Below are 26491 nucleotides of genomic sequence, written 5' to 3' on the forward strand. Positions count from 1 at the left end.
TGAAAATTAAAATAACTTCTTTTTATACAAATAAGAATGAGGGATGCTTTACAAGGGCATGTAGCAATAGGACAAGAAGGAATGGCTTCAAACCAAAAAGTGGGTAGATTTAGACATTTGGGAAGAAATTCTTTACTGTGAGGGTGGTGAGGCCCTGGCACAGGGTGCCCAGAGCAGCTGTGGCTGCCCCATCCCTGGCAGAGTTCAAGGCCAGGTTGGGCACGACTTGGAGCAACCTGGTCTGGTGGAAGGTGCCCATGGCTGGGGGTGAAACTAAATGATCTTTTAAGTCCCTTCCAACCCAAGCCATTCTGTGAATCCACGATTCTGCTCTTAACTTCTGCTCTTGGCATGAGAACCACAGGACAAAAAACACAGATTATTCTTACACCGGTGTGGGATTTTCCTGTTTATTCGCTGTGCACAGCCCAGCTCCGCTGAAACATTCACCTCCGGGGCTGCCCTCTCCCTCCCGCTCTCCGCGGAGCAGGGGCCGGGCACGCCCGGGAGCTGTCTCGGAGCCGCTTCGGCGCCATTTCGCCGCGGCGCTCGGCCCCGCTCCCCGGCGCTGCAGCCGGGCCGCGGGCGGGCCATGGAGCAGCCCCGGCCCCGCCGCCCTCGCTGAGGGAGCCGTGGAGGGGCGGGACGGGGGCAGCGCTTGCGCAGCGGGGCCGGGGTCGGGGCCGCGGGAAGTTCGGGCCACGTGGGGCGGGAGTGAGGCGGCCGCGGGGAGAGCGCGTCCCGCAGAGTGCCCCGGAGCCCCGCCGCGCTCACCTCTGCAGGCCCGCTGCTCGCCCGCCCTCCGGCCCTCGCCATGGCCCCCGCCGAGATCCTCAGCGGCAAGATTGTCTCCGGGTACGTAGCGGGGCCGCCCGCCCGCCCTCCCTCCCTGCCCGCAGCTTGGCCGGGTTCCCTCGCGCGGGAAAGTCCGGGAGCCGCGGGGCTTCTGCCCTTCGGGGTGGCCGGGGAGCTGAGGGTGCCCCGGCAGCCCCCGGCTGTGCTGGCAGAGGGATGGGGCTGCGGGGGCTTTTACTCTGGCTCTGTGGATGAAACAGGTTTGGAGGCACCCTAAAGCTTTTTCACTACGTTGCAGCCAAAGCTCGCTTCTTCCTGGCTGTAAACTGGGAGTTGTTAGACAAAGTGCGGTACTAAAAGTCTTAAGGAGAGAGCAGAGTGCTGTCAGTGCTCCCCAGAAACCAGCGGTGTGCCTGGGGGGGTGTCTTTGGCAGCGCCTGGTGCTGCTGAGCATGGATGAGACGAGAGCCCAGGCAGGTGTGAAGCCAGGGGCTGACCTGCAGCTTCTGTGCCTGCAGGCTGGGCTGCTGGGATGCTTTATGAGCAGGAGTGCAGAACATGTGCTTTAGGTATGGCTCTGTTTTCATACTCTACAAGCATTGACTGTTCCTCTTTAAAGCAAAATAAGTTAATCCCCATGTTGGATAACACATAGCTGAATGGTCACAGCTGTCCTGTCAAAGCTATTTAAAAGGTTTGGGAAACATTGAAAGAAAAAGTGTTATCTGAGTTTTCAGCATTGTTTGGGAAACATTGAAAGAAATGGTGTTATCGTACTTTACTTAGCTGGCAAGCCCTGGGTATAGGTGAGCCTGCATTGTGTCTTTAAAAAAAAACAACCTTTGTTTTTCCTGCTGCCACTCAACAGGCACATTTTGTAAGAAAGCCAAATAAATTTCCCTAATCCTGGGGGAAATGCAGTGTAGTGGTTCTGTTATATTGTGTGGAAACGGTGTTTGATTAGGTAGGTTCATTGGGTATCTCCTGTGGATATAATTAGGGGATTCAGTTAGAAAGGTTATATTTGAAAAGGTATAAAGTAATCTCAGCAAAGCAATTAGTCCTCCTCTTAGGTATTGCTGTGTTTGACACAGCTACATCTAACCAACAGTGGAGCAGTACTGAAAAGTAGTCCTAATATGCCTTGAATTTGAATATCCATGAGGAAAGGCTGCTTGCATGTTTTTTACCTGGTATTTTTGGAGCCAGTACCACCTGTGTGTGTTGCAGTCTCTCAGTCTTTGATGCTTCATGCCACCTGATGCTTTTGGCAGTGTTGGGGCCAGCACACTTTGTAATGCCTGTGCTTGCTACTGGTGGGACTTCATGATTTGCTTGTTGTAGGTTTCTTTCCTGTCATAGAAAGTCACCCTGAAGTGCAATAGGTCCTGGAAAGATGCTAGTTTGGGTACAATGATAATTCACATTAAAACTTCCAGCTTCCTTAGCATGGCATGTTGCATTACTTATTTAATTTTAAAGATATAGGGGTGAAGTTTTTTATTTCTGTTTGTTTTCTGTACTATAGGAGCAGCTATAAACTACCAGTTCTCAGAGGATATTCATGATGTGCAAATACCTGGGAAAAGGCATGAGGTTTTAATAGGCACATGCAGGAGAAAGGTTTGATTAACTTCCAGCTCTTAAGGTGTTTGGCTGAAGTCTGTCTTCCAGAGTCATCAAATCCTGACCTGAAGACACCACAAAATGGAAAAATAATTGCAGTTGTTCAGCTGTCCTTCACTTCCTTGATTTGTGCTGTGCTTATGTTCAATATAGCAAAAGCATCACCTGCTCCCTATGGGCCTTAGGTAGTTCTGCCTTTTTCTGGTGGAGTACTTGAAGGAGTCATGAGGAATTGGGCTGTCCACCCTGGAGACAGCTGTCCCTTTCTTCCAGACCCCTGGAGAGGTGCTGGTCCAAGGGTTTCTCACTGTTCTGAGTTCACTTCCAGGCCAAGAGTCTGGCAGCAGCAGAAGTGATAGGCATGTGGTTTTTCTAGGAATTTTCAACTGAACTGCCTGTTGTAGAAAGGGAATGTCCCCGACTTTACATCAGCTGCAAAACGTTTTCAGTTTTTGTCTTGTAGGGGGTGGATTTTGTTACTTTACCCTTTCATCGAGAAAAATGTTTATTCGTAAGTTAGTCAAATATTGACATATGAGTTGCTGAACACTACTTGTTTGATTCTATGTAATGCTGGGTTTCTGTGTCTGTTTTAAATCAAAGCTCATGAGTATTGTGAACCTTCTCCTCCAGCCACCAAGCACCCCTTCCTCAAAATAGATGAAAAATACCTAATTCACAATCATGCCAGCTATTTAAACAAAAATCAGGTAGATACTGGCATTCTTATTCTTGTGAAACATGTCAAGAGAATAAGTACTTTGAGAGCATTTCCTTGCCTCTATAAATGAGGACAACTTGATGAAGTGATAAAGCTAGTTCACACCTTTGGAAGGCACTGAAGAGGTACAAAGGAAAATTAACATTTTCAGTGGCTTTGAGTATTACCTGTGAGGATGGAAAATGTGTTTAGGCTGGGAATGGGAAGGAGAACACAGCAGGCATTGTTTTCTCTGTAGGATTTTGGTGTTGATGTTAATGCATCAACATCAAAGTGCATCTAATCTGCTTCTGTCAGTATGAACAAGAAGCTTGCAGAGTCTGTGCAATGTATTAAATATTGGATGGGTTCTGCATCGATCTGAGTTGGCTGGTTACCTCAGGAAGGCTTTCCTCTGCTTCACTGAGTGGCTGTTTAGTAATTCTGCCTTAGATTTTGCTACAAGGTAAATTTGCCTCATTGGGAAATGAGTTACAAAAGATGAGTGTTATTGTATAACAGCACAGTAAACAAATGTCTGATGGGAGGAAGAAAAGCAGTGCTTTAAGTGTGCAGGATATGGTGGGCTGAAGGTAATAAAAATACAGTATTCTCCACCTTTTATTGCTGGTATTCCCAGAAGAAAAAACAATCTCTCTTTCTGTGTCTCAAGAGATAATCAGAGCAAAACATGGTGGTGGCTCTTCTTTACAGTTTATGTGCCCTGCAGTGAGCTGTGAGTTCAGGCTTTACCATCTGAAAGAGCCCACGTGTGGAAACCTCTGGCTTGGCCTGAATTGGTTAGTTGGACCAGGAGTGGACCAACATTTCTGCTCTGGAAAAGTGGCTGATGAGTTGTGATGGCAGGGAAGACTCAGCACCCCTCACAGCTCCTAGGGGTGGGCCAGGTAGTGTTTTGGGTTTAGAGTGCTCAGTAAAGTGGTGATCAGGCTGAACTTACAACTGGAGGTAACAGTGCAGTAAACAATTCCTCAGCCTTTTCAGTCTGGGCCTTAAAGTTTTTGGTTTTTTTGAGTTCCTGTTGTGTCTCCAGGTAAATCTAGTCTGAAATGGAAAAAATTCCCTGACCTCTGAGCTTTCTTTTATCAGATCCTATCCACAATGCCAGTGCTATTGGGTGGCCCCAAATAAGAGCAAGAACCCTTGTGTTCAGTGCTGTGCAGACTCAGTTTAAAAAAATGGGACCCTGCTCTAAAGAGTTGATAAGAGAGGAGAAAATATTGTTTGGTGGACAACAGGGCCACAGATCAGTGATCTGTGCACATCAGCACCAGCTTACAGGGAAGGCAAACAACATCTGGGGATTGCTGTGTCCCCCTTTGTGGAATGAGTAAAATCTCAGTATCATTCATTCAGAAGGAAAACCTTTGTAGATAGGGCCTAGAATATTGTCTGGAGTGCTTGCAGCCACTCAGTCCAAAGGTGGATTGAGTCCTTACCTGTTGCTCTTGTCTTTTCCTCTGATTAAATCACCTGATAGTAGGGTATTATATGCAGTATCTATTTTGGGAAGTAGGCCTGCATGCATGTTGCAGCATGGGGATGTGGTATCATAACTCATGTTTGGGGCAAGCTTTTCCACGTTTTAAAGACTCAGCTTTGTGTTAAACTCTGTTGTTCTGTTGTCAGTCATTCACATTTGCAAAGTGCCTCAATTGCTGCCTGTCAGACCCACCTTGGACATGATGAAAAAGCATCTAAAAAAGCAGAAATGTCTTCATGTATTTATCTGCTCTGAAGAGAGTTCATGCGTGTATTTGTGCTGACATGACCAAAACCTTGTGAGTGTGGAAGTTGTAGAAAGTAGCAGGCATTTTTCCTAGGAGATAATAACAATGTGCCAGGAGCCTGCAGTGGTGGAGCATGAGACAAGAGGGTGGGAGACATAGGAACTCATTCCAGCTCTGAATGATGTATTCCTGCAACTGGAGCCATCTGTTGAATTCCCAGGAGTATTCAGATGGTCTTTCCCAAGGTATTTCCTATTCCAGTGCCACTCATTGAGCAAACCTGTGGCTTCCCTCAGGAGAGACTCCTTTGTGCCTTCTTTGGGTGCTAGTGGGATGTTCTTCTCTGCAGTCCCCTCACAGCATTTTAAGACAATGCAGTTGTCCTGACCTTGGGCATGGTGCCATGGTGGTTTGGAGATGGGAAAGCTTGTTTTTCCACATTATGGTGTTGGTCAGGTGAGCAACAGGAGGTGAGCAGTGGCAATGCTGGTGGCTGTAAGGAGGAATGGCTGCAGTGACAACAGCTCTGACCAGGATGGTGCAGGACCTGGGGAGAACCATGAGCCACATGCAGCTGTTTCTGCAGGGCTGCAGCAGGAGCATTTCTGCTGCATGTTTATGAAACCCTTGGGGAATCTGTGATCCAGGCAGTAAAGCCAAACCCTCCCCTTTGGGGACAGGCATCTTCTGGAGCATCACTGTCTCTGAGGAGGTGTTTGCCAGGTCCTGTGTTTGGCACTCTTTGCACAGACCCTGGACCCTGATACTCCCAGCAGGGACAGAAAAACAACCTGTTGTCATCTTCAGTGTGGTGCTGTGTGTCCTCACCAGCTGGGCACTGAGTCCATAATCCCACAGGAGGATTTGGGGTTCTGCTGACAAGGGAACCATGTTCTCTCCCTTTCCAGCAGAGCTGAAGGAGTGTGGTTTGTCCTTTGTCTGAATTTCTGGGAAATCCATGTAATAAGTTTAAATTCAGCTCACTGGTGCAGTCTACAGAAAGAAATGCTAACAAGTTCTTTAATCTTTGGAGCTGGCTGTTGCATTGTATGCTTAGAACCATGTGCTGTCCTTAACCTGTGTGGACCCTGGACTTTTGTTTGCTGCATGAATTTGTTTGTGGAAGGGCACGTGGACACAGCAGGGGGCTTAGAGTCAGAGAGAAGGCTTTTGAGGAAGCAGATACAAAGAATTGCAAATTTTCTATTTGAAGACTTAAAAGAATTTTCATACAGCTAGTAAAAAGAAGTGTTGATTTATCAATATGAACTTTTATCTTTGGGAAGGCCTGAGGTCCACAACAGAATTTTGTAGACTGTATAACTAAATAGCTGCTGGTTTGCAAAGATTATTTTTATGGCTTTTGTAAGTCTATGGAGAAAAACAATGATTTCTTCTTTTTTTTCTTGAATTTTCTCTTAAACCTTTGCCCATGTGGTTTTTTTGAGCACTGGAGAGCAGTGGTACCCAACGCTAGGTGGCTGTCTAACAAGTGATTTCTTGATTCAAGGCTCGTAAAGAGAATCACACTGACAGCACCAGGTTTGTATGTTTGTGTGTGTTGCCTTTTTTCGGGAGCTGTAGGGGAGGTGACCTAACGCCTAATTACAGAAAATGACAGCAATATAATGTGTGAATAGTTGTGGCTGCGGGAGGTGAAAGCATACCACAGCCCTGCTTCACAGAGGAAGTTGGGTGGGCTCATTTCTCTTCAGCTGAAAAGACTGCAATAAAAGTGATACCTAAAACCTGGGGCCCTTTCTAATATTTCATGTTTGTTTGCATTTCTTTTTGTTTGCTGGCCACAAACCAGTGCTGCCCTTTCCTTACTGGAACACCAGAGGTCTCAGAAATAGTTCTCTTGGAGAGTTGCTCACAGCCCCCACTCACTGGCCACAGCAGGGGGTTTCTGATGCTCCTTGAGAATGTTGTGTTGTTAGAGGCTGTTCATGAGCCAGCTCAGGTGCCTCCCTAGGGGCTTTCAGCTGGAGTGTAAGGAGAGACAGCTGGGGATTTTGCTACCCAGGAGATGAATTTTTGTCACTTCAGCACGAAGAATTGCTGGAATAAGGTTTGCTATGAGACTGTTTTCTGAACTCATCAGCTGGTCTTGATGTCAAGTGTTCTACTGAGGTGACAGCTGAAGGAAGGCTCAGAACTATGGTTTCTTAAATAAGGCTGAAAACAGTTGCTTCCACTGAGACTTTGAACCTCTTGGCCAGATGCAAGCACCTTTAAATACTCTGAACCCACTCCTCAGGTGCAGCAGAGCTCTGACCACGTGATTCAGGATGCAGCGGGAGAGAGGCATGATTTGGGATGTAGCTGGAGGCTGTGACTCCCTTTGAGATGAGACTTTAAACAGCCTTAGGGCTGCTTCTAGCTGGGCCAGCTGTACTGTCCCCTGGGATCAGTGCTGCTGGGTTGAGAGAGCTGTGTGCTGCTCCCATTTCCCTGTCTTCCTGCCTCTGGCAGGTCTAATTTGGAGCTCACAGTTGCAGGGTAGAGTTGCCTCACTGGCTATTTGTTTTCCTGGAGTTTTCCTCTGTGCAGGAATCGCAGCCTCCCAGCTGGCATCAGCTATGTACCCTGTCCCTGTACCCTTGCCATTCATATTTTTAATGAACTGGCACCAGCAGCACCTATTCCAGTCTGGGAAGTCTGGTCCCACTTGGGAAATAGCAGACTTGGTGATACTGATCTGAGGCTAAGTGAGCACAAGGAGACCTGTGTTTTATACAAAAGGCTGTTTGGTGCAGGGTGGATTTGCTGAGTGTGGTGGTAACACCTTCTCATCTCTGAGAATGGGGATGGGACGCAGGATGGGGTTCACATGGACAGACCTGTCAAGCCTCTCATGTCCTGTGAGGTTTTGCTTATGAGTGTCTCTTACATTTGCAATGTTGTGCCTCAGGCTCCTTCCATGAGCCCGTGAGATGGACAGAACTGGTCAGTTCTTTCAGAATCCTGACTCCCTCTGGTGAGGAGATGGAGCTGTTGGGCCTCCACCTTCCCTGGTGAAGGATTATGCCTGTGGGGCCAGAGAGTGGTTGAGAAATTAGAGAGGAGTGCAAGGCCGTGGAGAGGTGATAACAGTGACTTCTGAGCTGTCTGTGGCTAATTTCAGTGCTGGCTACTCGTTATTAAAACGTTCCATGGTAAATGGGGTGTTGTAGTTCCCGTCTGAACTAGAACAATCAATCAGTGCTCAGATTCAAAGTTGTGGGTTTTTTACAGCTGTATCCTTAAACCTGCCTTTACTGAAGAGTTGACTGGAGTTGTGTACCAGGGTTTGGTGACTTTTCCTCGTTTCTGTCAACCTCCCATTCTCCTCCCTGTTTCATCTTTGGGTACCTCCTGCTTGTTTAGTTATTTCCCAGAATTTTGCCGTTGTAGATTCATAATCCTTTAGCAGGACAACTTGTGTGACAACTAGTGCCTCTGGGATTTAGGTAATTTTAGTACATCACAGGTGGAAAGAGGGTTTCCCTTTGAGAAAGGAGTTTGAAATCCCAAGAGTTTCCATGCCAAATTTTGAAACTTTTTTTTACTCTTGTATCATATGAGAGCGTGAGGAAGCACAATGCAGACTTCAAAAAAATAAAGTTATTGAAATAAATTTGTATGAACCTCGTTCCAGAGTGTCTCAGTGATTTGTGGACATCAATCTTATTTGGAGATTGCTGGGGGCTGTGTACTCAAGGCATAAGTGCATGTTTGCCAGTCTGCCCATCTGTCACTTTTACAACCCCTGACTGTATCAGAACAACTCCATCACTATATGAGAATTCAGCCCCAAGATTAACCTCTACCTTTTATTTGTTTTCATTTTTTTCCCCCTCTTCAGACAAGTGAGAGAGAGACTAAAGCAGCAAGTTGTTGAGATGACTGAGAAGTTTCCAGGCTTCAGACCAGGACTTGCCATTTTACAGGTATTGTTTTCTTTAATGACAACTACAGAAAATATGAGTTGCTGTGCAGTGGTAAGGGCACAGCTGATCAGCTTCATCAAAGCTGCCTTGTAGTTGGTAGCATTTTATTAGGAACAGTGTTCTCTGTGAGGTGGTGACACAGTCCTGTTATATCTTTTTGCCAAATATCAGAGCCCAACAATTTTTTTTCGGTTTTAAAGTTTTTTTATTTCTTTCTTCAGACCCTGTTCTCTGTTGGAGTATTGTGTTTGTGAAATGGTAAAATCAAGCTGTTTACCTGTTAAGAGCAAGCCGTGCTTGTAGACTCCATTTGAAATCTCTGCACTTGAGTGAGCCCTGAAGTTTGGCAGCTTTCAGAGATGTGTTTGTACCAGAAATCCTCCAGATGGGATGTTTATTAAGTGATCTGGTCTGCTGTTATGTGTAACATGGAGCAAAAGGAGGGGTGGAGGAGGGGAGGGAACCCAAACAAACTAAAACTGCCTTTGGCCAAGATGACTGAGTACAAGGGATGGAACAACATCCTTTTGCTGAATTGGATATCCCTCAGAAGTGAGCAAGTGTTAGAGTCTACACAGAAAGGCTTGCAGAGGTAAAAAGCACATGACAGGTACAGGGGTTTGACCTGTGTTTGGCATCATTTTTTTCTTTGCAGCTATAAAAAATGGAAACTGTGCTTAGGTCAGAAGGTGACTAGCAGTAGCAAGTGTCATGCTACAGGAAGGACCGATGTGTCCACAAAAGATAGAGGGAATGTAAGTGGCTGCTTAGAGCAGTGACTTTTGTGCTTATTCAGTATTTTGAGCTCCTGCAGAGCCTTTGGTGCCTGTCTGTGGAATTCCAGTGCTAATACCCTCATAACACACAAAGGCCCTGCTCCTCTTTGATGCCAGGAGCAAATTTGTACTTGTGATTTGTTTTGGGGTTTTTTCTGGTTTTCCTTTCCATTAGCTTTTAGCAGATTTCTCTCTACAGAAGCTTTGTCTGCAGATGCTTGGAAGGAAGGAGGGTCTAAAAATTTAGTAGTGCTTTGATGAAAGCTGCTGAACTGTTGACCTCATAAACTGTGTTGAAAAATTGCTGTCTTGTGGCACTATTGGATTGTTTTCCTGGTGGGCCATGTATTCAGTCCTGGATTGTCTCAGAGTCCTTTACAACCTGATTGCTCTTTGGCTGTCTGACACTTTTGTAAGCTGTCAGACAATCTGGGCTTGGAGTTCATCTCCTGATATTGATATTTGCAGCTGTCTGTTTCTCGGTGAAGCCAGGACAATGAGCTGTTTCCTATTTGTAGCACACCATACGTTATGTACTCTGTTCTTGGGAGGCATCTGGTGTCCTCTAAGCTCAAAGAATAAGTCAGTTAATCTTTATTTTTTTGTCCTGTAGTCAGTAATTTTTTATTCACAAAGCAGATGTTTGCTGACATCTCCTGCTTCTCTGCCCTGTACGAAGCAAACCTTTTCCTAAATCCAGCAGACTTTACAGGGGAGACAGCCCCTTTATCTGTACCTGGGAGGAAGAACCAATGTGTTCTGGGTGATCAGGTCACCCCTGCAGCTTGTAGTCTATGTGAGAACCAGGGATGGCTTCCAAGTACCAGGGAACAGAATATCAAGAGCTTGCTTATCAGCTTTTCCTTCTTTGACCCCTATTTTCTTAAGGTTAGAAGGAGTATTACCTTTAACAAAACATACTGGATGATGCAAGTGGTGTCCTGAAATGCAGTTGTACTGTGAGCACCCAGTACTGCCAAAAACTGCAGGCATTTGTTCCACTTGCTGCTTTTTCTTTGTGCACCACTTTGTCCTTGTTTTGGTTTTTGTTTGGCAGGAAAATTCCCAAGGTTCAAACCTGCAGGGGAAGAAATGTCTCCATCAAAGCACACATGTACATAAAATTAAGATTCCTGAATATCAAAGAGGCCCAACGTTTTTGAAAGCCTTAATCAGATAATTGAATGTTATCAGCACCTGCTGATGATGTTAATTAGCTAAGGATTTAACTTTCTCAGATCAGATGGCAGGCAATATTTTCTGCTTTGGAGACCACTGTGTTTTTAAGGTTTTTCAACAGGTGCAAATAGTTTGTGCTGGAGATCAGACAACTTGTCTTTAACTGCCTTGTACTGAAAGAACTTCCTGTTAGCTCCAGCTGTTTATATCCTTTATCAGTGTGTTTTACAGTAATTCAGGAATACCTCTGTCTCCTTGATGTAGATCCAAGGAAGCTGAGGGTTAAGCCCATCTCAGCCTGGTCTGCGTCTCTAATCTGTGCTGTAATTCAACTGTCTTTTCATCCTTAGGTTGGAAATCGGGATGATTCAAACCTCTACATTAACATGAAGTTGAAGGCTGCTGCTGAGGTAATCCTGGACTTTTAGGACTGCTTTTTACCCTCCTACAGTTGGTTAGATCTGAATATGAAAAACCAGATGCAAGTCAATATTTTTGTCTAAGTTTTTCCAGTATTGGAGAAAGCAGTGTTGGCCTGAGTTCTCATTTACAAGAATGTGGTGTAGGTGTGTAACTTGAGAGCCAAGTGGGGTGCTCTGGTCACAGCAGTGTGGCTTGGTGCCACTTTTTGTGTGATCATCACAGATTACATTTGTCTGAAGTACTGTGTCTTTCCTGACCCATGGCCTTGTTCTTATCTTCCCTGCCTGTCTTGTATCTGCAGTTGCTTTGTGCTTGTCACAGGTAGAACATTACATGCTACAACAGGGCAGCAACACAGATGAGTGCATTTTTCCCTAGGTGATACCTGGCATTTCTGCTGGTATTTTAAGGCAGTGTGCTGTCAAGCAAAGCTGATGTTGTCTATGTCAAAAGGTGAATAGGACAGTTAAAGGACAGACTCAGTAGGCAAAGCATTAATCTTTCTTTGATGGTATTTTTAAATCGTAGGACTTGGAGCCTCAGGAATGGGAGATAGTCTTGGGAAATGTGACAGAATGCAGCTGTGATTTAGCTGGATAGAGAGATTAGCCAGATCAGTTGGATGTCAATTCAGAAATCAGATAATTTGTTGTTATTCTCATTTGCAGATTGGGATCAGTGCCAATCACATAAAATTGCCAAACACAGCAACAGAAGCTGATGTAAGTAATACAGCCAGTGATGGAAAAATACATAACTTCAGTGTTGTGCTGAAGATATCTTTGCCCTGTCATTGTATAAAAAGGACTACTTTACCTATTGATACTAACTAATGAAAAAAAAATTGGAACCTGGTAAGGTGTTTTGTGTTTTTTTAAAGAAAACTAAAACACTACAATGTAAAATTTAGGGACTTTGGGAGCTTTTTTGTTTTTTTTTAATAAAGAATGTAATTGGTTTATACTTTTGGTTGGAAAAACTAAACATAAAGTTTGTATCTTTTAATCCAGATAAGATTGTTTTTCCCTTTGCATCAGTTATATTTCAGTTCATCAGCCATTAGTTTTTTGGTGTTTGCTGTTGTAGGTGCTCAAGTGTATTGCCTCTTTGAATGCAGACCCAGCTGTTCATGGCTTTATAGTGCAGCTGCCACTTGACTCTGATAATCCCATCAACACAGAAAAAATAACCAATGCTGTTGCACCTGAGAAGGACGTGGATGGGTAAGCTGGCTTCACGCCTGGAGAGCATGACAGCTACTCCAGAAAGAAACCTCTTTTCTTTATTTTCTCTTGAACAGTGAGGCTGGGTATCTTACTTGGCCTTTATTCTTTCAAAATGCAGCTTAAGTAGCATCAATGCTGGGAAACTCTCTAGAGGGGATCTTGGAGACTGCTTTATTCCGTGTACGCCAAAGGGATGCATGGAACTCATCAGGCAGACAGGTAAGGAGGTTTCCATGCACTATTCATGAGTGCAGTAGTCTTCAATAAGTGTAGAAATCGCACACATTGTGAGGCTCTGTTTCACAGCTTTTGCTGAGATAGCACATTTCATCTCTGCTGCCTTAGACAGTAAAAGAACTAGGTTAAAATGGTCTTTCCTTCTTCCCTCCCAACTGCAATTCCTTACCACACACAACAAAGAAGAGCAGTATTCTGAAGTACCAGGGCCAGAGTTAAAATGACCAAGACTCCAGAGCTGCTTGAGTTAGTGTGTGCCAGGCTGCACAGTGACCTCTTTTTTGCTGTCTGCTGACTCTCTGTGGTGCAGGTGTCCAGGTGGCAGGGAAAAGAGCCGTGGTGATCGGCCGCAGTAAGATCGTGGGGGCTCCCATGCACGACCTGCTGCTCTGGAATAACGCAACAGTCACCACGTGCCATTCCAAGACCTCCACCCTGGCTGAGGAGGTAAGGGCAGGCTGTAGTTATTTGTCACAGGCCACTGCTACTCCATGCACAAGTGCTGCTCAGTGTGCTGCTGCTTTGAGTCATTAGGTCTGGGGTGTCTTTCATCTGAATTGGTTTCCCAGTCCTGCTCATTGCATGGTTGTGTAAATACTTCCGCTGGAATAGGATCTTTATTATTTTTGGCACTTAATTAGTGGGGTTTAATTATAACAATAAAATGATTATTTTTGTTGTCTTTGAGCAAGTGCTGAGAATTTAATCATCCCTTCCTAATCTCCATGTAGGGGTTGGCAAAACAGCATATGTTTTTGTTGTTTTGATTATTTTTTTTAACCAAAAAGACCAGGTGGTCTTCTGCTCTAATGGCTGAGAAATGTTAGGCCAAATGATTTCTCAGTTGGTTTATTTTTTTCAGTCGATTTTCTATGACAGGGAGCTGGTACCATTTTCCTCTTCAGCAGTGAGAGTGACAGAAATAGTGTTTTGCTGTGCAGCCACCTACTTGGATTTCGTAGAGCCATCAGCACTGCCAGGCTCTGTAGGCAAGTATTAAAGCTGAAAAAGGGAGTAGGAGTGTTTGAATATAACTCACAAAGTAGATCAGAAACACTGCAATGCTTCACGCCGTTAAGTTGCTGTTCAGTAAGACCATCATTAGGTTGATTAAAAATTGAAGTGCTCATACTTAATGATATCTTAAAAATAGTTTATCTCCCTTGAAGATTAAAGGGAAAAAAAGAAATCTAAGGGATAGCAGCTTCCTAAACAAATGTGAATGAAGCAGTGCAGGAACTGACTGCTTTAGTTGGAGTCTTTAACACCAGCTTCATGACTAGATCTGTCAAATTTACTGAATAGTCCCTGAATGAATATTAGTGCTGAAATACAGTCAGCTTCCCCTGGAGTTGTGTGTTATGCAGTCCTGGACATGGAAAGCACAAGACAGTGCTGTCACAAGTGGAGTGCTGCTTAGTTCTGTGCAGGGGTTGTTCTTGGCTGAACAAGATGAGTTCTTGCTGTCTGATGAGTGCTGGGTATATTTCTAGCACTGAATGTGCAGAGATATTTGAAGGAAGAGAAGAATATTCAGAAGGCTTTAATTTTATCTAAATGTAGCCTGTATGATCCACTTGGGAATCATGGAGGAGTTCAGAGGAGGTTGTGAAGTGTTGACTAGCAATAGTTCAGGGTAGGAGTGTGAAAATAGGCCATTATTTCTAGCTGCAGGAATCTATCCTTGCCAAGGAACTGGCAGCTACCTTTAAATGCTGCGTGCCCTTCCATGCCTCCAGTGGCAATGGGTGAGCACAGTTTCACTGCAGCTCAAGCTGATTTAACTCGCTGCAGGAGCAGCTCTGCATTTTTCCACTGCTAGTGTGATACACAGTTGTTTGTTGTTTTTAAATTTTTTATAGGTTGGCAAAGCTGACATCCTGGTGGTTGCAGCTGGTAGAGCTGAAATGGTAAAAGGTGAATGGATCAAGCCTGGTGCAATCGTAATAGACTGTGGAATTAACCATGTGCCAGGTGCGTGGGCAATGTATAACAAATGGGGATGTGTTTGTTTGTGTATAAATGCAGTTGCTAAGTTCATGAATTTGTTTCCTTGGTGTCTCTGGTCCACATGGACTTCTTTCTCCTGTAAGTCTGTCTTAAGCAGTGATGACAACCTCTGACAATGCCAGAGTAAAGAAGCCACTGGTCTGAAGCACTCTCCTAAAGCAGATCAGTGGCAGTTTTGATTCAGCCTTCAACGAGGCTGATGATTAATAGAGTAAAGAGGAGGCCTACGAAATATTGCAACAGAACATCCATTTAATTTGCTCCAGCTGCATGGTGAAGTCTTGTCACGTTGTCACTCTGGAGCTCAGGGCTTTGCTGTCATTACTTCGTGCTTGGATCTGTTGAAGCAGTTCCCTTTGAAGTACAGAAATGACAAGCAGTCTCTTAAAGTAGCTGTGGATTTGTTGAATCACAGCATTAACTTCTTAGGCTTGAATGGCTGTTGTCTTGAAACAAAGCAGATTGTGCAAGAGTATTGGTGACAATGGCTCAGGCATAGAATAAAGTGCTTTAACATAATGGATTTTAGGGTAGGGTTTCACTTAGCTGCACCTTCCTTATAAAGATGCTACAGACAGTCTGGCAATTTCTGTTTTCATCTCATTTTAAATCCAAATTACAGATATTGAATGATATGGAAAATTAGTCACTCTTACTGTGCTACACCCACAAGGCTTTTAAAAGGTAGTTTTCATAATTAATCAGTCATTTTGTTGCCATTATTTAACAGAATGTAAAGAAATTTCTGTTCAGTGGTCTTGTTACTCAAAGTTGACATTAGGCTGCTTTTAAAAACATTAGTCCTCTATCTAATTAAAACTAAAATGTCATCTGCTGTTCTGTTTGTTGCTTGATGGTTTTGTTCCAAACAACCCAAACTTAGGCCATTTGCCAAAACCCACAAGGTCACTGCTGATGTGCATGAAGCAGAATGGGCTGGAGTCTCCCCAGCTGAGATGTTGTAAATAAAACCCCCATTGTGTTTCTGATATATGATGGTATGACCTTTTTTCAGGCTTTATTTGAACAGCATCTCTGAGGACACATCCCTGTTCCTTTGCAATTAGCCTGCCTTGAGAAGAGCACTGACATCTGAGCTTCTTGTGCACCCAGCCCAGTCAGTGTCACGTGGAGTGCACTTAATGGCATTGAGATTGGATAATTGGGACTTGATAGACTATCATGGAAACTGTCACATTTTTAAATGATGGATGTTATAGGCTCTTTTATTTTCCCCTCGTGGTTTTCTGAAGCTGCTGAGTTTTCCTGACTTTTTTCCCCTCTGGTATGTTGCGAAAAAGTTTTCAGATGAATCTTTTGGGAAATGAGTACCAGAATTGTGGGAATTGCAGTGCTACAGAAAGAACAGAAGCCAGCTTGCTGCCTTCTCCAGCTAAGTCACTGTGCAGATAGAATATTGCTGCTAGCTGTAATGGTGCTTTGAATGCGATGGGATGAGAGCACGTACATCTTACCACAGGTGTAAGTGCACCCAGCTAGGTGCCTCCCAGGTGCAGCTGGAGGACGTGGCAATCTCTGCATATGCCTTTGGTTTGCTAGTCAGGGTACCCCATCCATGCAGATCCCAAACTGATTTGATGTATCAGGACATTACCTCATGCTGTCTTTCCAAGCTGGAGTTAGGACAAGATATAGCAATGTAGCACCATGCAAATGCAGCTGTTGTGCTTTTGAATGGAGGGAGGGTGGCCTGAATGCTCCAAGGCTGCTGGTTTGGAGGCTGGAAGAGACACTTCAGCAACATCTGGCTTGGTGTGCTGCAATTAACAGAATTTCCTTCGGGTAGACAGAGAGGAAAAAACAATCTCCCGAAACCTCTACTAGAGCAGACAAGTGCCTCTTTCCAAACTGGGTTGTATTTTTCTCTCCCCTCTGGTGCAGTTGGAGGGCTGCTCCAGCAGATACTCTGTATGCCTTGTTCCAGGCCTGTAGAAGTTGCTTTGCTACAGAAAGGGAAAGCAGTGCAGGTAGAGGATATTCCCAGAGATGGCAGTCCCTGGAATGTCCTGATGGAGGAAGCAACTCTGCTCAAAGTTGCCTGCTATAGGGTTTTGCAGCCCTTGCTAACAAGAAGCCATGAGAGTGGAGTATGAGGGCAGCTTTTTTGCAACATGGTTATAGTGTCAGTGATAGTCCTTGTAACTAGTTTGTATTTTTTAAGAGTGGGATGATGAATATTGAAAAGGTGAAATTATGGAGAGAGGTGGCAAGTATTGTGTGTGAGCTTTCTTTCAAAAGAATATTTTGCAGGTAATTGAATAGCTCCTGGGCTGTGCTCAGCAGTGCCTGATGTGAGGTGCAGATGCAGAAGCAGGGACTGAGGGATTGTTTGGCCTGTGCTCATCTCTGTGTCTGTGGAGCAGATGAGGCAGTTTGGAGTGCCAGCTTGTTTTCCTTGTTCTTGGGCTGAGAGCCTTCCTGGCCAGGATGGCTGATGAGCCTGCTTGGCATCCTTGGAAGAAAATAAAATTACATTATTTACTGTTTGCATCCTTAATTAAATTGGTCTCTAGGGGGGAAGGCCAGGCTGGTCTGCAGATCAGGCAGCAAACTGACAGTGGCTGCAGAAACACTGGTTACCAGCTGTGATGTTGTTCAGGCTTTGAGCTTTAGGGAGAAGTAATGTTGCTTAAAACACACAGCAAAGCATCCAAGCTGGTAATTGTCAGTAACAATGCAGCTAAAAAATAATGTTGGCTTTTGTTCTCTCTTTGGTTTTAACATAATCTGCTCTTGGGGAGTTTGGTTTCTCTTCCACTCCCTCCCCCTCACCAGATGTATATGAAAGTTAGTGATTGTGTTCTGTTCAAATACACACTTATTGTATGCAATACAGTATTTCAGTGTAACAACATTAGAATCTATTTTCAGATTTTCATGCTGGTTAGAAGCTCCCTAGAGTCCTTAATCTGAAGTGAGAATCTGCCATTTCAGGAGCAACTTAAATTTTCTGGTTTTATGTGCTGTAATCAGTGACTTCCTTAGATGACTGTACTAGTTTATTAATTCATTTTGTCTCTTCCTCTTTTTATTGGGTGAGTTTAAAGATCACCACTGGAAAAAAGGACTATGTCTGCTTCTGAATTGTCAGGTTATATAGTGCAGCAGGATATAGCAAAATACGTTGCCTGAGAGAAAGATTATCCTACTGAAGCTTTCTTAAGGCACCTGTGAAGTTTGTTTTGACAAGTCTGATCTCTGTGAACTGCAGTATTTACTGGTCCATCATTAAACTAGCAGTGATAACTGAAAAGCTCAGCACTTTTTCTGCCTTCAGTTTCTGTAAAAGCAGGTGATTTTATACGCTAGTAAGTCCCAGATGCCTTCCAGAATGGAACAGAGCAAATGTAAACCTGGGGGGTTTGGAGCAAGTCAGCCATGTTTCATCTCTCACCTCTTCATGACTGTTGGTTTATATCTCATTCAAACTGCCCTGTGGGCAATGAGCCACTGAAAAAAACCTTGGATCCTCCAGAAAAGGGAGATCTGTCTGGCTGAGGATAAATGGTGCTTAATGGGAGGATGTGTTGCATGAGCTGTTGACACACTGCAAGTGAAGTATGATAACAGCTTCATCTTGTGATGTTGTCTTAGCTGTTTTATCTTTCTTTGCAGCTTCCTGGGTACTCAGCTTCTATTTTGTTTGCTCCAGCAGAATTAAAGACTTCAGCTTCAGTCAGTGCTGTCTCCTCTGTTGCTGTGCTGAAATGTCATGTGTAACTTACTTTTCTCCTTAAATCCCCAGACAGCACAAAGGCCAGTGGAAAAAGAGTTGTGGGAGATGTGGCATACAATTCAGCAAAGGAAAAGGCTTCCTTCATCACCCCAGTTCCTGGTGGTGTTGGGCCCATGACTGTGGCCATGTTAATGCAGGTACTGAGCAGGCTGTGGTCATCTCTTCTGTGTTTGCTTTGGGGGCCGACCATCAGCACACTGCCAAAGCAGCTGTGCTCCCTTCTTGCTCTTGAAAGATCTAGTTAGGATTTCCAGCTTCTAGTTCAAACAATTTGCATTCAGTTAACTAAAGAAGAAGGTGGACTTCAAGGAAATGTTAGAACAGAGGTTTCTGGTTGTTCAGTTTTGGGAAGTTTTTTTAGGGGTTTTTGAGTGTGGTCACTCAAAACCATAAGAAATGGGTCTGTCTTACAATGCTCTGGCTGTAATTCTGAAACCATCCTTAGGGTGATTGGATGAAAAGGAGAGTAACAGGATAAGCCAGCTCCCTCTGTTTCCATGCTTTGCTTAAGAAACCCTGCTGACACAGAACACACAAAAAATCCAGCACACTGGAAGATCAGGAGAGAGATAGATATGTTGGGATTTTTTTCTTTTTAAGAAAACAGCAAGCAGAATCTCATTTTGGGTTATTAGCAAATGTTTTAATAAAAGCACTTTGGTTTCTACCCAAACTGAGACAGATAGCAGGGGCAAACCTTTCTGGTCTCTGTTAACCAGTGCAGTTTGTGCAATGGTGGTTGCTTTAATGCATTCCCTTCCTTGTTTTAGAGCACTGTGGAGAGTGCACAGCGTTTTCTGGAGAAGTTCCAGCCTGGAAAATGGACCATCCAATACAACCAGCTTACCCTAAAGATGCCTGTTCCGAGGTAATGCTGTCAAATTAAGGCACTCTAAGGTCTTCCTTAGGAAGCAGAGCTAAGCTGCAGTGGTGCTGTGATATCTCTTGAAGTGTAGTCTTCTTAGACTTTCACAGACTTCGGGCCAGCTAGATGGTTGCTGATTCAGGAAATAGTGAAAAACTTGTATTTTGGAAAATTTTCAGTCTGGCATGCCAAAACAGTAGTATCTTCAAATAGGAGTTCCTCAAATCCCCAAGGAGCAGCTGAAAATATGCAAAATACCATATGGGATCATAACACATTGCCTACAAAAGGCATTTGGGAAAATGGGGAGGTTGAGGAGAGGGGTTGTTGTTTGTTTTGGGTTTGGCCTTTTATTTTTAGAAGGGCAACTCTGAGAATGTGTCTGTTGTAGTGTATCTCATTAGTTTAACTAGGGGGGGTTTAAAGATTGACTTCTAAAATATAGGTTAAGTATTTGTAGTTTATTCCCTACAGAAGCGGGAAATTTGTGGAAGTCTTTGACTTATAAACTCATCTTGCTCTTTTTCTTTAAGTGATATTGAAATCTCAAAGTCCTGCATGCCCAAGCCCATTGAACAAGTTGCAAAAGAAGTTGGCCTTTTCCCTGATGAGGTGGAGCTCTATGGCCAGACTAAAGCCAAGGTTCAGCTCTCAGTGCTGAAACGCCTGCAGAACCAGCCAGATGGCAAATACGTCGTTGTGACTGGGTAGGTGCTTCCTGAACTGAGACATCACTTACAAGATGAAAAGAAATTTTACTAGTATAGCTTGTTGTTGAATTGTCTTTTGGTGGGATGACTGTATGGGGTGCTCTTTTAGTAAATCACACTGTGAAAATGTAGTAGTTTGGGAAGTAGATGGGTCACTTGTGGCAAACAAGTGATGTGGGGATGTAGGTTAACATTTCTCTCCAGCAGATGAATTGTTTTGGTCTACAGGGTAGACTGGTTCCTAGCCAAACTTCCCCTGGCCTAGTAGTCTGCCTTCAGTAGGAACCAGCAAATTGTTTCAGAGGAAAGTTGTCAGCAGTTATATGATGACTTGCCAATCTTTTTCCAGTTCTGAATTGATGAAGATTAGCTGAAGTATGAGTTTGAATTCTCATTAACTGCAATCACTGGGTGACTGTTTTATCCCTGGGATTTGATTCTCACCCACTACAAGGGTGTAATTGTGTCTTTTCTGCTTTGTTGCTGCAGAATAACTCCCACTCCCCTGGGAGAGGGGAAGAGCACCACCACTGTTGGCCTTGTCCAAGCCTTAGGAGCACACCTTCACCAGAACGTCTTTGCCTGTGTTCGGCAGCCTTCTCAGGGGCCAACTTTTGGCATAAAAGGTATGATTGTTCTGTTGCTTGCAATTGGCCTAAATAGACAAAGATGGCATTCAAAAATACTGTGCTTCTTCTCTGCACTGTAGTTTTACATTATTTCTAGTTACAAGTGCATTTATTTTAAGAAAAAAGAGCTTTGGGTAAGTTCTTCAGTTTTGTCTTCAAGGTACTGTGTTGGGACTTAAACTCAGCTGCTCAGTGGTAGCTGCCCTCTTGGAGCCATTAAGCAAACAGATGAAATAGCACTGGGCTGGAGACACCTGGATTGGTGTGGTCTGACTGTTGTCTCTCTGCAGGTGGAGCTGCAGGTGGTGGCTATTGTCAAGTTGTCCCAATGGAAGAGGTAATTCTTTATACAAAGCCTCATTGCCCTCACAGCTCACAGGCCCTGAAGAGATACTGCAGTCAGATAACTTAGAAAATGTATGAGTTTATGACCTAGTGTAGCACTTGATAGAACTGGGTGCTTGATTTCAGCAAAGCTTGGTTTTTTTTAGCAAGCAGCCATCTTTGTGTTGTTTCAGAAGTGTGCCTTCATGGTCAGGGAACTTCACAGAGCTAGGAATTCCCAGTTCCTCTCTTCCCTCCCCTTCTCTGCCTTGAATTGCTGTGTACCCTGGAGCAAAGTACATCCTGTGCCTCATTTTCTCAGTGCTGAAATGAAGATGATAATGGCTTAATGCATTTTGGAAGAATATTGCGTAGTTCTATCAGCTGTGGTGGCCACCGACTCTTTCCCTGAGCTATTTTGGAGTACTTGTGTTTTAGATTACTAATATGAACTGGGATAAAGGAATTTGGGAATCAGCAATGCCAAGACCTCAGCCTGTGGGGGGCTGGCACTGGAGCATATTTCTGGTGTGACTTGGCAACAAGTAAAATTCTGTGTTTGGAGGCAGGGAATTAAAAAGCACGTGTAGCATGTGCTCTCGTGCCTCTCTCAACTCTCAGAGTAATTGCCTGTAGAATTCTGCCTTTGTCTCATGCATTGTAGATTGACACAGGACAATTTCAGGAAGAAAAGTAGAAATGATCAAAAGGGCTGTTCTAATTGATGCAGCGAGTCCATAAAAGATAAAGATGTTCAGGAGGCAGAATATTGATTTAGTCACGTGCCAAGAGCATGTGTGAAGAATAGATGTGACAGGAAAAATAACCTCCTTCTCTTTGGGAGAAACCAAAATACCTGACTGTGTGCTGCAGTGGGAAACAGCCACACTCTAGGAATCAAACTGGCTGGAATGACTTTTTTTAAGTATGACCCACGTGATACAAATACACATAGTTTTGTGGGGGTGTTTTAGTCAATGCATGTCTGGTAAGATTTAAAGTATCTGGAGTCACTAGTTAAAATAATGATCTAGATATATAATTTAATAATTCTGCATGCAGTTTTCATCCTATGAAAAAAAATAGCAAGTGAAAAACTTTTGAGTTCATACTGCAGAACAAAGGTAATAATTGCTTTTTGTTGTATGTATGCAGAATGAGACAACAATTAGCTTTACTAATTAGTATTTATAATTGGTGTGTGACTAGCAGCATTCTGTTTTAGCTTTGTGGGTTTTGAGACCACAGTAACAAGGCTTCAATAAAATGATGTTGTAAGGTATTCTGTCATACTACCTTTTCTAAGACCCCCTTTTCATCTTGTTCCTTTGCTGTTTGGCTAGAGATGAAGAGGATTGTTTTAACCACACCTTTTACTCACCTGCCATAATCATTGGATCATTTTGGTTGGAAAAGACCTTTAATATCACCAAGTCCAACCATTCCTCCAGCACTGCAAAGCCCACCACTAAACTGTGTCCCCAAGTGCCACTGCATGTTTCTGAAATACCTCCAGGGATGGTGACCCCGCCACTTCCCTGGGCAGCCTGTTCCCATGCTTGACAACCCTTTCCATGAAGAAATTTTCCCTCATACCCAATCTAAATCCTTCACCAGCTTCACAGCTACAGTGCAGCCAGATAACTCATGTAGGCAAACCCACTCAAACTAAGAAAACTACTAGCAGTGTCACTGTGTAGTACGTGGTCTACAAGCTCTGCCTGTGATTCTGTGTTTGGGTGGTTACCTAAGCAGAGCTCTGTGCAACCACAGAGCTCCACTGCTAGTGCTGCACAAGGTTGCTAGTTCCAGTTTAGCTCAGACTCCCTTGTGGGAGCAGCAGCCACTTCAGCTAATGTATGTGTGAAACCTGCTGTGCAAATGAGGGGGTCAGTAGGAAGGTGAAGAATGATCAATGCAGAATACAGAGTGTGTTGAAGTCGGGTCTTTAAAGTGCCAGGGAGCCTGTGAGAACTGTTCTGGTGGAGAGGAAAAGAAAAAAACAAACAACTTTTTATTTGGGAGCTTTGTTTTAGAAGTTTGTAAAATGACATGAGTGTGGGGGAGGCATTTTTATGTTTTAGAGAAATTCTTTCCTCTCTTCCACGTACTGCACTGAGCAATCTCTCCCCCTCCACCCTCACCCACTTTAACATTACTATTAATACTCCTCTTTCCATCTGTCTACGGTGAGTTGGAATAAATGAAAATTGCAGCAGGATGAGGTAACTGATATGTTTCATGTCCTCTAGTTTAACCTTCACCTCACTGGTGACATCCATGCCATCACTGCAGCCAACAACCTGGTCGCTGCTGCTATTGATGCACGCATGTTTCACGAGCAGACTCAGTCTGACCAGGTACAGTCCTTCCTCACCGTGTGTTTGACCCCAGCCCACTTTGGCCAGGCTGTTTTGGATGTGCCAGCAGTGCTGATGAACTGCTTGTTTCATTTTGCAAGGCTCTCTACAGCCGTTTGGTGCCATCTGTCAATGGAGTCAGGAAGTTCTCAGACATTCAGATCCGAAGGCTACAGGTGAGCTCGCTGCTTTCTCCTTGGTTTCTGGTTCTGTTCCATTTACTTATCCTTTAGGTAGGCAAAGCTACATTACAGAAACCCCTTCTTGTCCCTTAGGTCGTTCTGCTGGCATTTGTTTTTTGCACAAAGTGTGCAGAAGTGTGGTGACCCTTCATACAGCACAGAAAACAGATGTAGGAAGGGGAGGAATCATTGCTATAACTGTCAAATACTCCATGATTAACACAATGGGAAGAAATAGAGCTTAGTGTCCTTTATTAGTGGTGTCAGTTCATTGTCCTTAATGCAGTTTAAGAAAGGACCAGAATCAGTCTCTGTACCTAACACACAGTTACAGCTAGAGATTAGTGGTTCCCATGTGACAGCTGTGTCGATAATGCAGCACAAAAAAAAAAAGGCAATTCATAAAATTCAGCAAGAAGAGAACATACAGAATTTTCTTTGTCTTACCCAGAGTGAGAAAACAAAGAAAAATGAGAAAAAACACCTGTTCCCTACATGGCAAATTTCTCCTCTACAAAAAAAAAAACCCAAAAAACCAAAAACCCACAGAATTCCCAGTTAGATAAGTAGTCCTGTCATTGAATGGCAGTCCCTGAGCAGCCCACAGCTCCTCTGATCCTCAAAACTTAAGGGCATGTGCAAGTTCACATTGGCTTCTGCAAAAATGAGGATTAGCAGACAAATAGTTTTGCACTGGGCTTGAACCTTGCAGCTAGAAGGACAGACTGGGCCCTGCTGAGCTCCTTCAGGGTACAAGCCTGTTTTCTAGTGTGTTCAGGCTGGGTCAGTTGCCCATTTGGAAGTCAGGAGCAACAGTCAGACTACTTGGGAAGGTAAAACTCTGATATATGAATTGCCTGTAATGTCTTAAACCATTAGAGAATGTGTGGTTTGCTTCCATTGCTGAGCAAGAAATGATGTTATACTGCTTGGTGTTCCTGATGGACTGCTGAGGGAACTCTACCCTAACCACTCCTCTAGTTATTAAATGTCAAGATGTGAACAGAATGCTAATACTCCAGAAAGATGGTATCTCTGTCATTGTTGTTGTTTATTTCCTTTTCTAAATGATATGCTTGAAGAGGAAAAAACCAGACTTTGTTCTTCCCTGCTGTTCTTTAGGAGAAAAATACGACTCAACTGTCTGGTTAATTAAAAAACCTTGCTCGTTCATAAATCAACTGTATCGTTTCCCTCATGCCTAAGCTTGTGCTTCTATCAGGCTTCTTGAGATAATTCTTCTCTCAATTAAGCAACTTGGCACACTGCCCATCCTCTCAGTGTGTTCAAGATCAGCTTTCTGGGATGCTGACAGCCTTGTGACTGAATTGTTTAATTCCTCCTTTGTGCTGCTTTAACCAGCATGCTGAAAGCAGTGCCTTTAAATACGTGTGCCTGTGTGCAGTGACCCCAGGCAAACTAACGAGAAATGGATGTAAGCATGTGAGGCTAATGAAAAGGCAAGGCGTGGAAGGAACTGCAGAGCTGTGTCTTTCTGTAGGTGCCTTGCACAAAGCTTGGTGGCACCCTGCCCTAATGAGCTCCATTGTCTGCCTTGTCCTTTCCAAGCTGGACAGCAGCAAGCTCTGTCCAGTGGATGCTGATATGGATCATCTTACGTTGTTGTGGGGTTTGGAAGAAAGGGTCACAAAAAGACAGCCCCTCCTTATTTCTGAATGTTCAGATGCTGCTGCCAAAGCCTCAGTGTTGTAGTAAAAGGTTCATTTCTGTGAATATTTTCACTATACCTCTTATTTGTCTTTTCTTCCCATAGAAACTGGGCATTAACAAAACAGATCCTATGGCTTTGACAAAGGAAGAAGTAAATGCATTTGTGAGACTGGACATTGACCCAGGCACCATAACATGGCAAAGAGGTACTAGGGACATTAAATGGAAGAAAACACATCAAACGAGACATTTGTAGTTGCAGCTGAAACTGTGTTTCCTGGGAAGATGGGAAAGAGGGCAGAGCTGGTTCCTCTTTCATTAAGTTTCGTGGGAGAGTTGCCTGCAGCTGGGATCTCATTTCTGAGGGGTCTGACAGAGGGGCTTGAATCTGCTCTGAATTCATAAACATTAAGTTTGCTAATGGGTGACAGTTTGTGGATTTGTCAGTCACTGAGAGAGTTGAATTTGGCAACTGTAGCCAACAGCCTTTTTACCTTACTGCTCTGTGAGTAAGAGGGTTCTGCTCTGGAATTAAACTCAGTTTTAATCTGCCCACTTGCTCTGTTGGGGACTGACAGCAAATGAAGACCAGATTTTTTTAAAGGTTTTTAAGGATAGCTGAAGGTAGAATCATTCTCTGGTCTGGCAGATTAAATATTTCACTATCAAAAGAATTGTAAAAGTGGACTTTTTTCCTGAGTTATGCTCGAAGTGTGTTGCTTTTTCTTCTTTTTTTTAAAATACAGTATGAAATGTATTCTCCAGAATTTGCTTCATAACCTGTAATGAGACTAGAGTAGTCTGCCTCATGGGAAATACTTCATAAAACACTTTGAATATTTCAAGCATATAGAAGGAAACAGCAAATTTAAGCCAGTGTTTTGTAGTTTGTGTTTCCAAGGTAATTTGACTTAATGGAGCTATATAAAACAATTCTCACTAAATGATAGTATCTGACCATTTTATCACTTAACTTATAAAGTGTTAATTTTATTTCTTTTTGACTGGGGTAATTTCCTGGATTCATATTGGTTAATGATGGTGAAAAATCAATTGGAATAACATTATCAGTTCTGCTTTTCAGAGAAGCTTTGGTCTGGTGGTTAATGCACACAAAGGGATGCAGGCTCCCTCTGAATGCAGTGCAGGCTCTGGTCTGTCTCTGGCTATCTTAATTTCATTGTAGTTTTTGTGTAAGAATCATGTTGAGAAGCACTTGCCATTCTTTAGGAGAGGATGGTTTCTCAAACTGCCATCTTCTCTTCACTGGTGACCTGGTTTGTCACAGGGCAAAGATGTGAATTTATGACTTGGCAATGTGACATCTTACCTCTCTGC

At 43.7% G+C, this 26491-nt stretch overlaps 1 protein-coding gene across 1 annotated transcript in view; it reads left to right on the forward strand.

Moving 5' to 3' along the window:
- The first annotated feature begins 678 nt into the window (after positions 1-678).
- Positions 679-26491, forward strand: part of MTHFD1 (methylenetetrahydrofolate dehydrogenase, cyclohydrolase and formyltetrahydrofolate synthetase 1) — a 40181-nt gene continuing 14368 nt past the window's right edge. The window contains exons 1-16 of the mRNA XM_084208501.1: positions 679-855; positions 8720-8804; positions 11110-11169; positions 11851-11904; positions 12269-12405; positions 12527-12627; positions 12956-13092; positions 14508-14619; positions 18422-18549; positions 19183-19280; positions 19811-19984; positions 20477-20613; positions 20907-20953; positions 23193-23300; positions 23402-23476; positions 25257-25359. Coding sequence (XP_084064627.1) covers positions 815-855; positions 8720-8804; positions 11110-11169; positions 11851-11904; positions 12269-12405; positions 12527-12627; positions 12956-13092; positions 14508-14619; positions 18422-18549; positions 19183-19280; positions 19811-19984; positions 20477-20613; positions 20907-20953; positions 23193-23300; positions 23402-23476; positions 25257-25359 — 1597 coding nt within the window. The 5' untranslated portion in view covers positions 679-814. The remainder of the gene's footprint in view (positions 856-8719; positions 8805-11109; positions 11170-11850; positions 11905-12268; positions 12406-12526; positions 12628-12955; positions 13093-14507; positions 14620-18421; positions 18550-19182; positions 19281-19810; positions 19985-20476; positions 20614-20906; positions 20954-23192; positions 23301-23401; positions 23477-25256; positions 25360-26491) is intronic.

The sequence above is a fragment of the Fringilla coelebs genome (genome assembly GCF_963513975.1).
Source record: "Fringilla coelebs genome assembly, chromosome: 6".
NCBI classification, from domain to species: domain Eukaryota; kingdom Metazoa; phylum Chordata; class Aves; order Passeriformes; family Fringillidae; genus Fringilla; species Fringilla coelebs.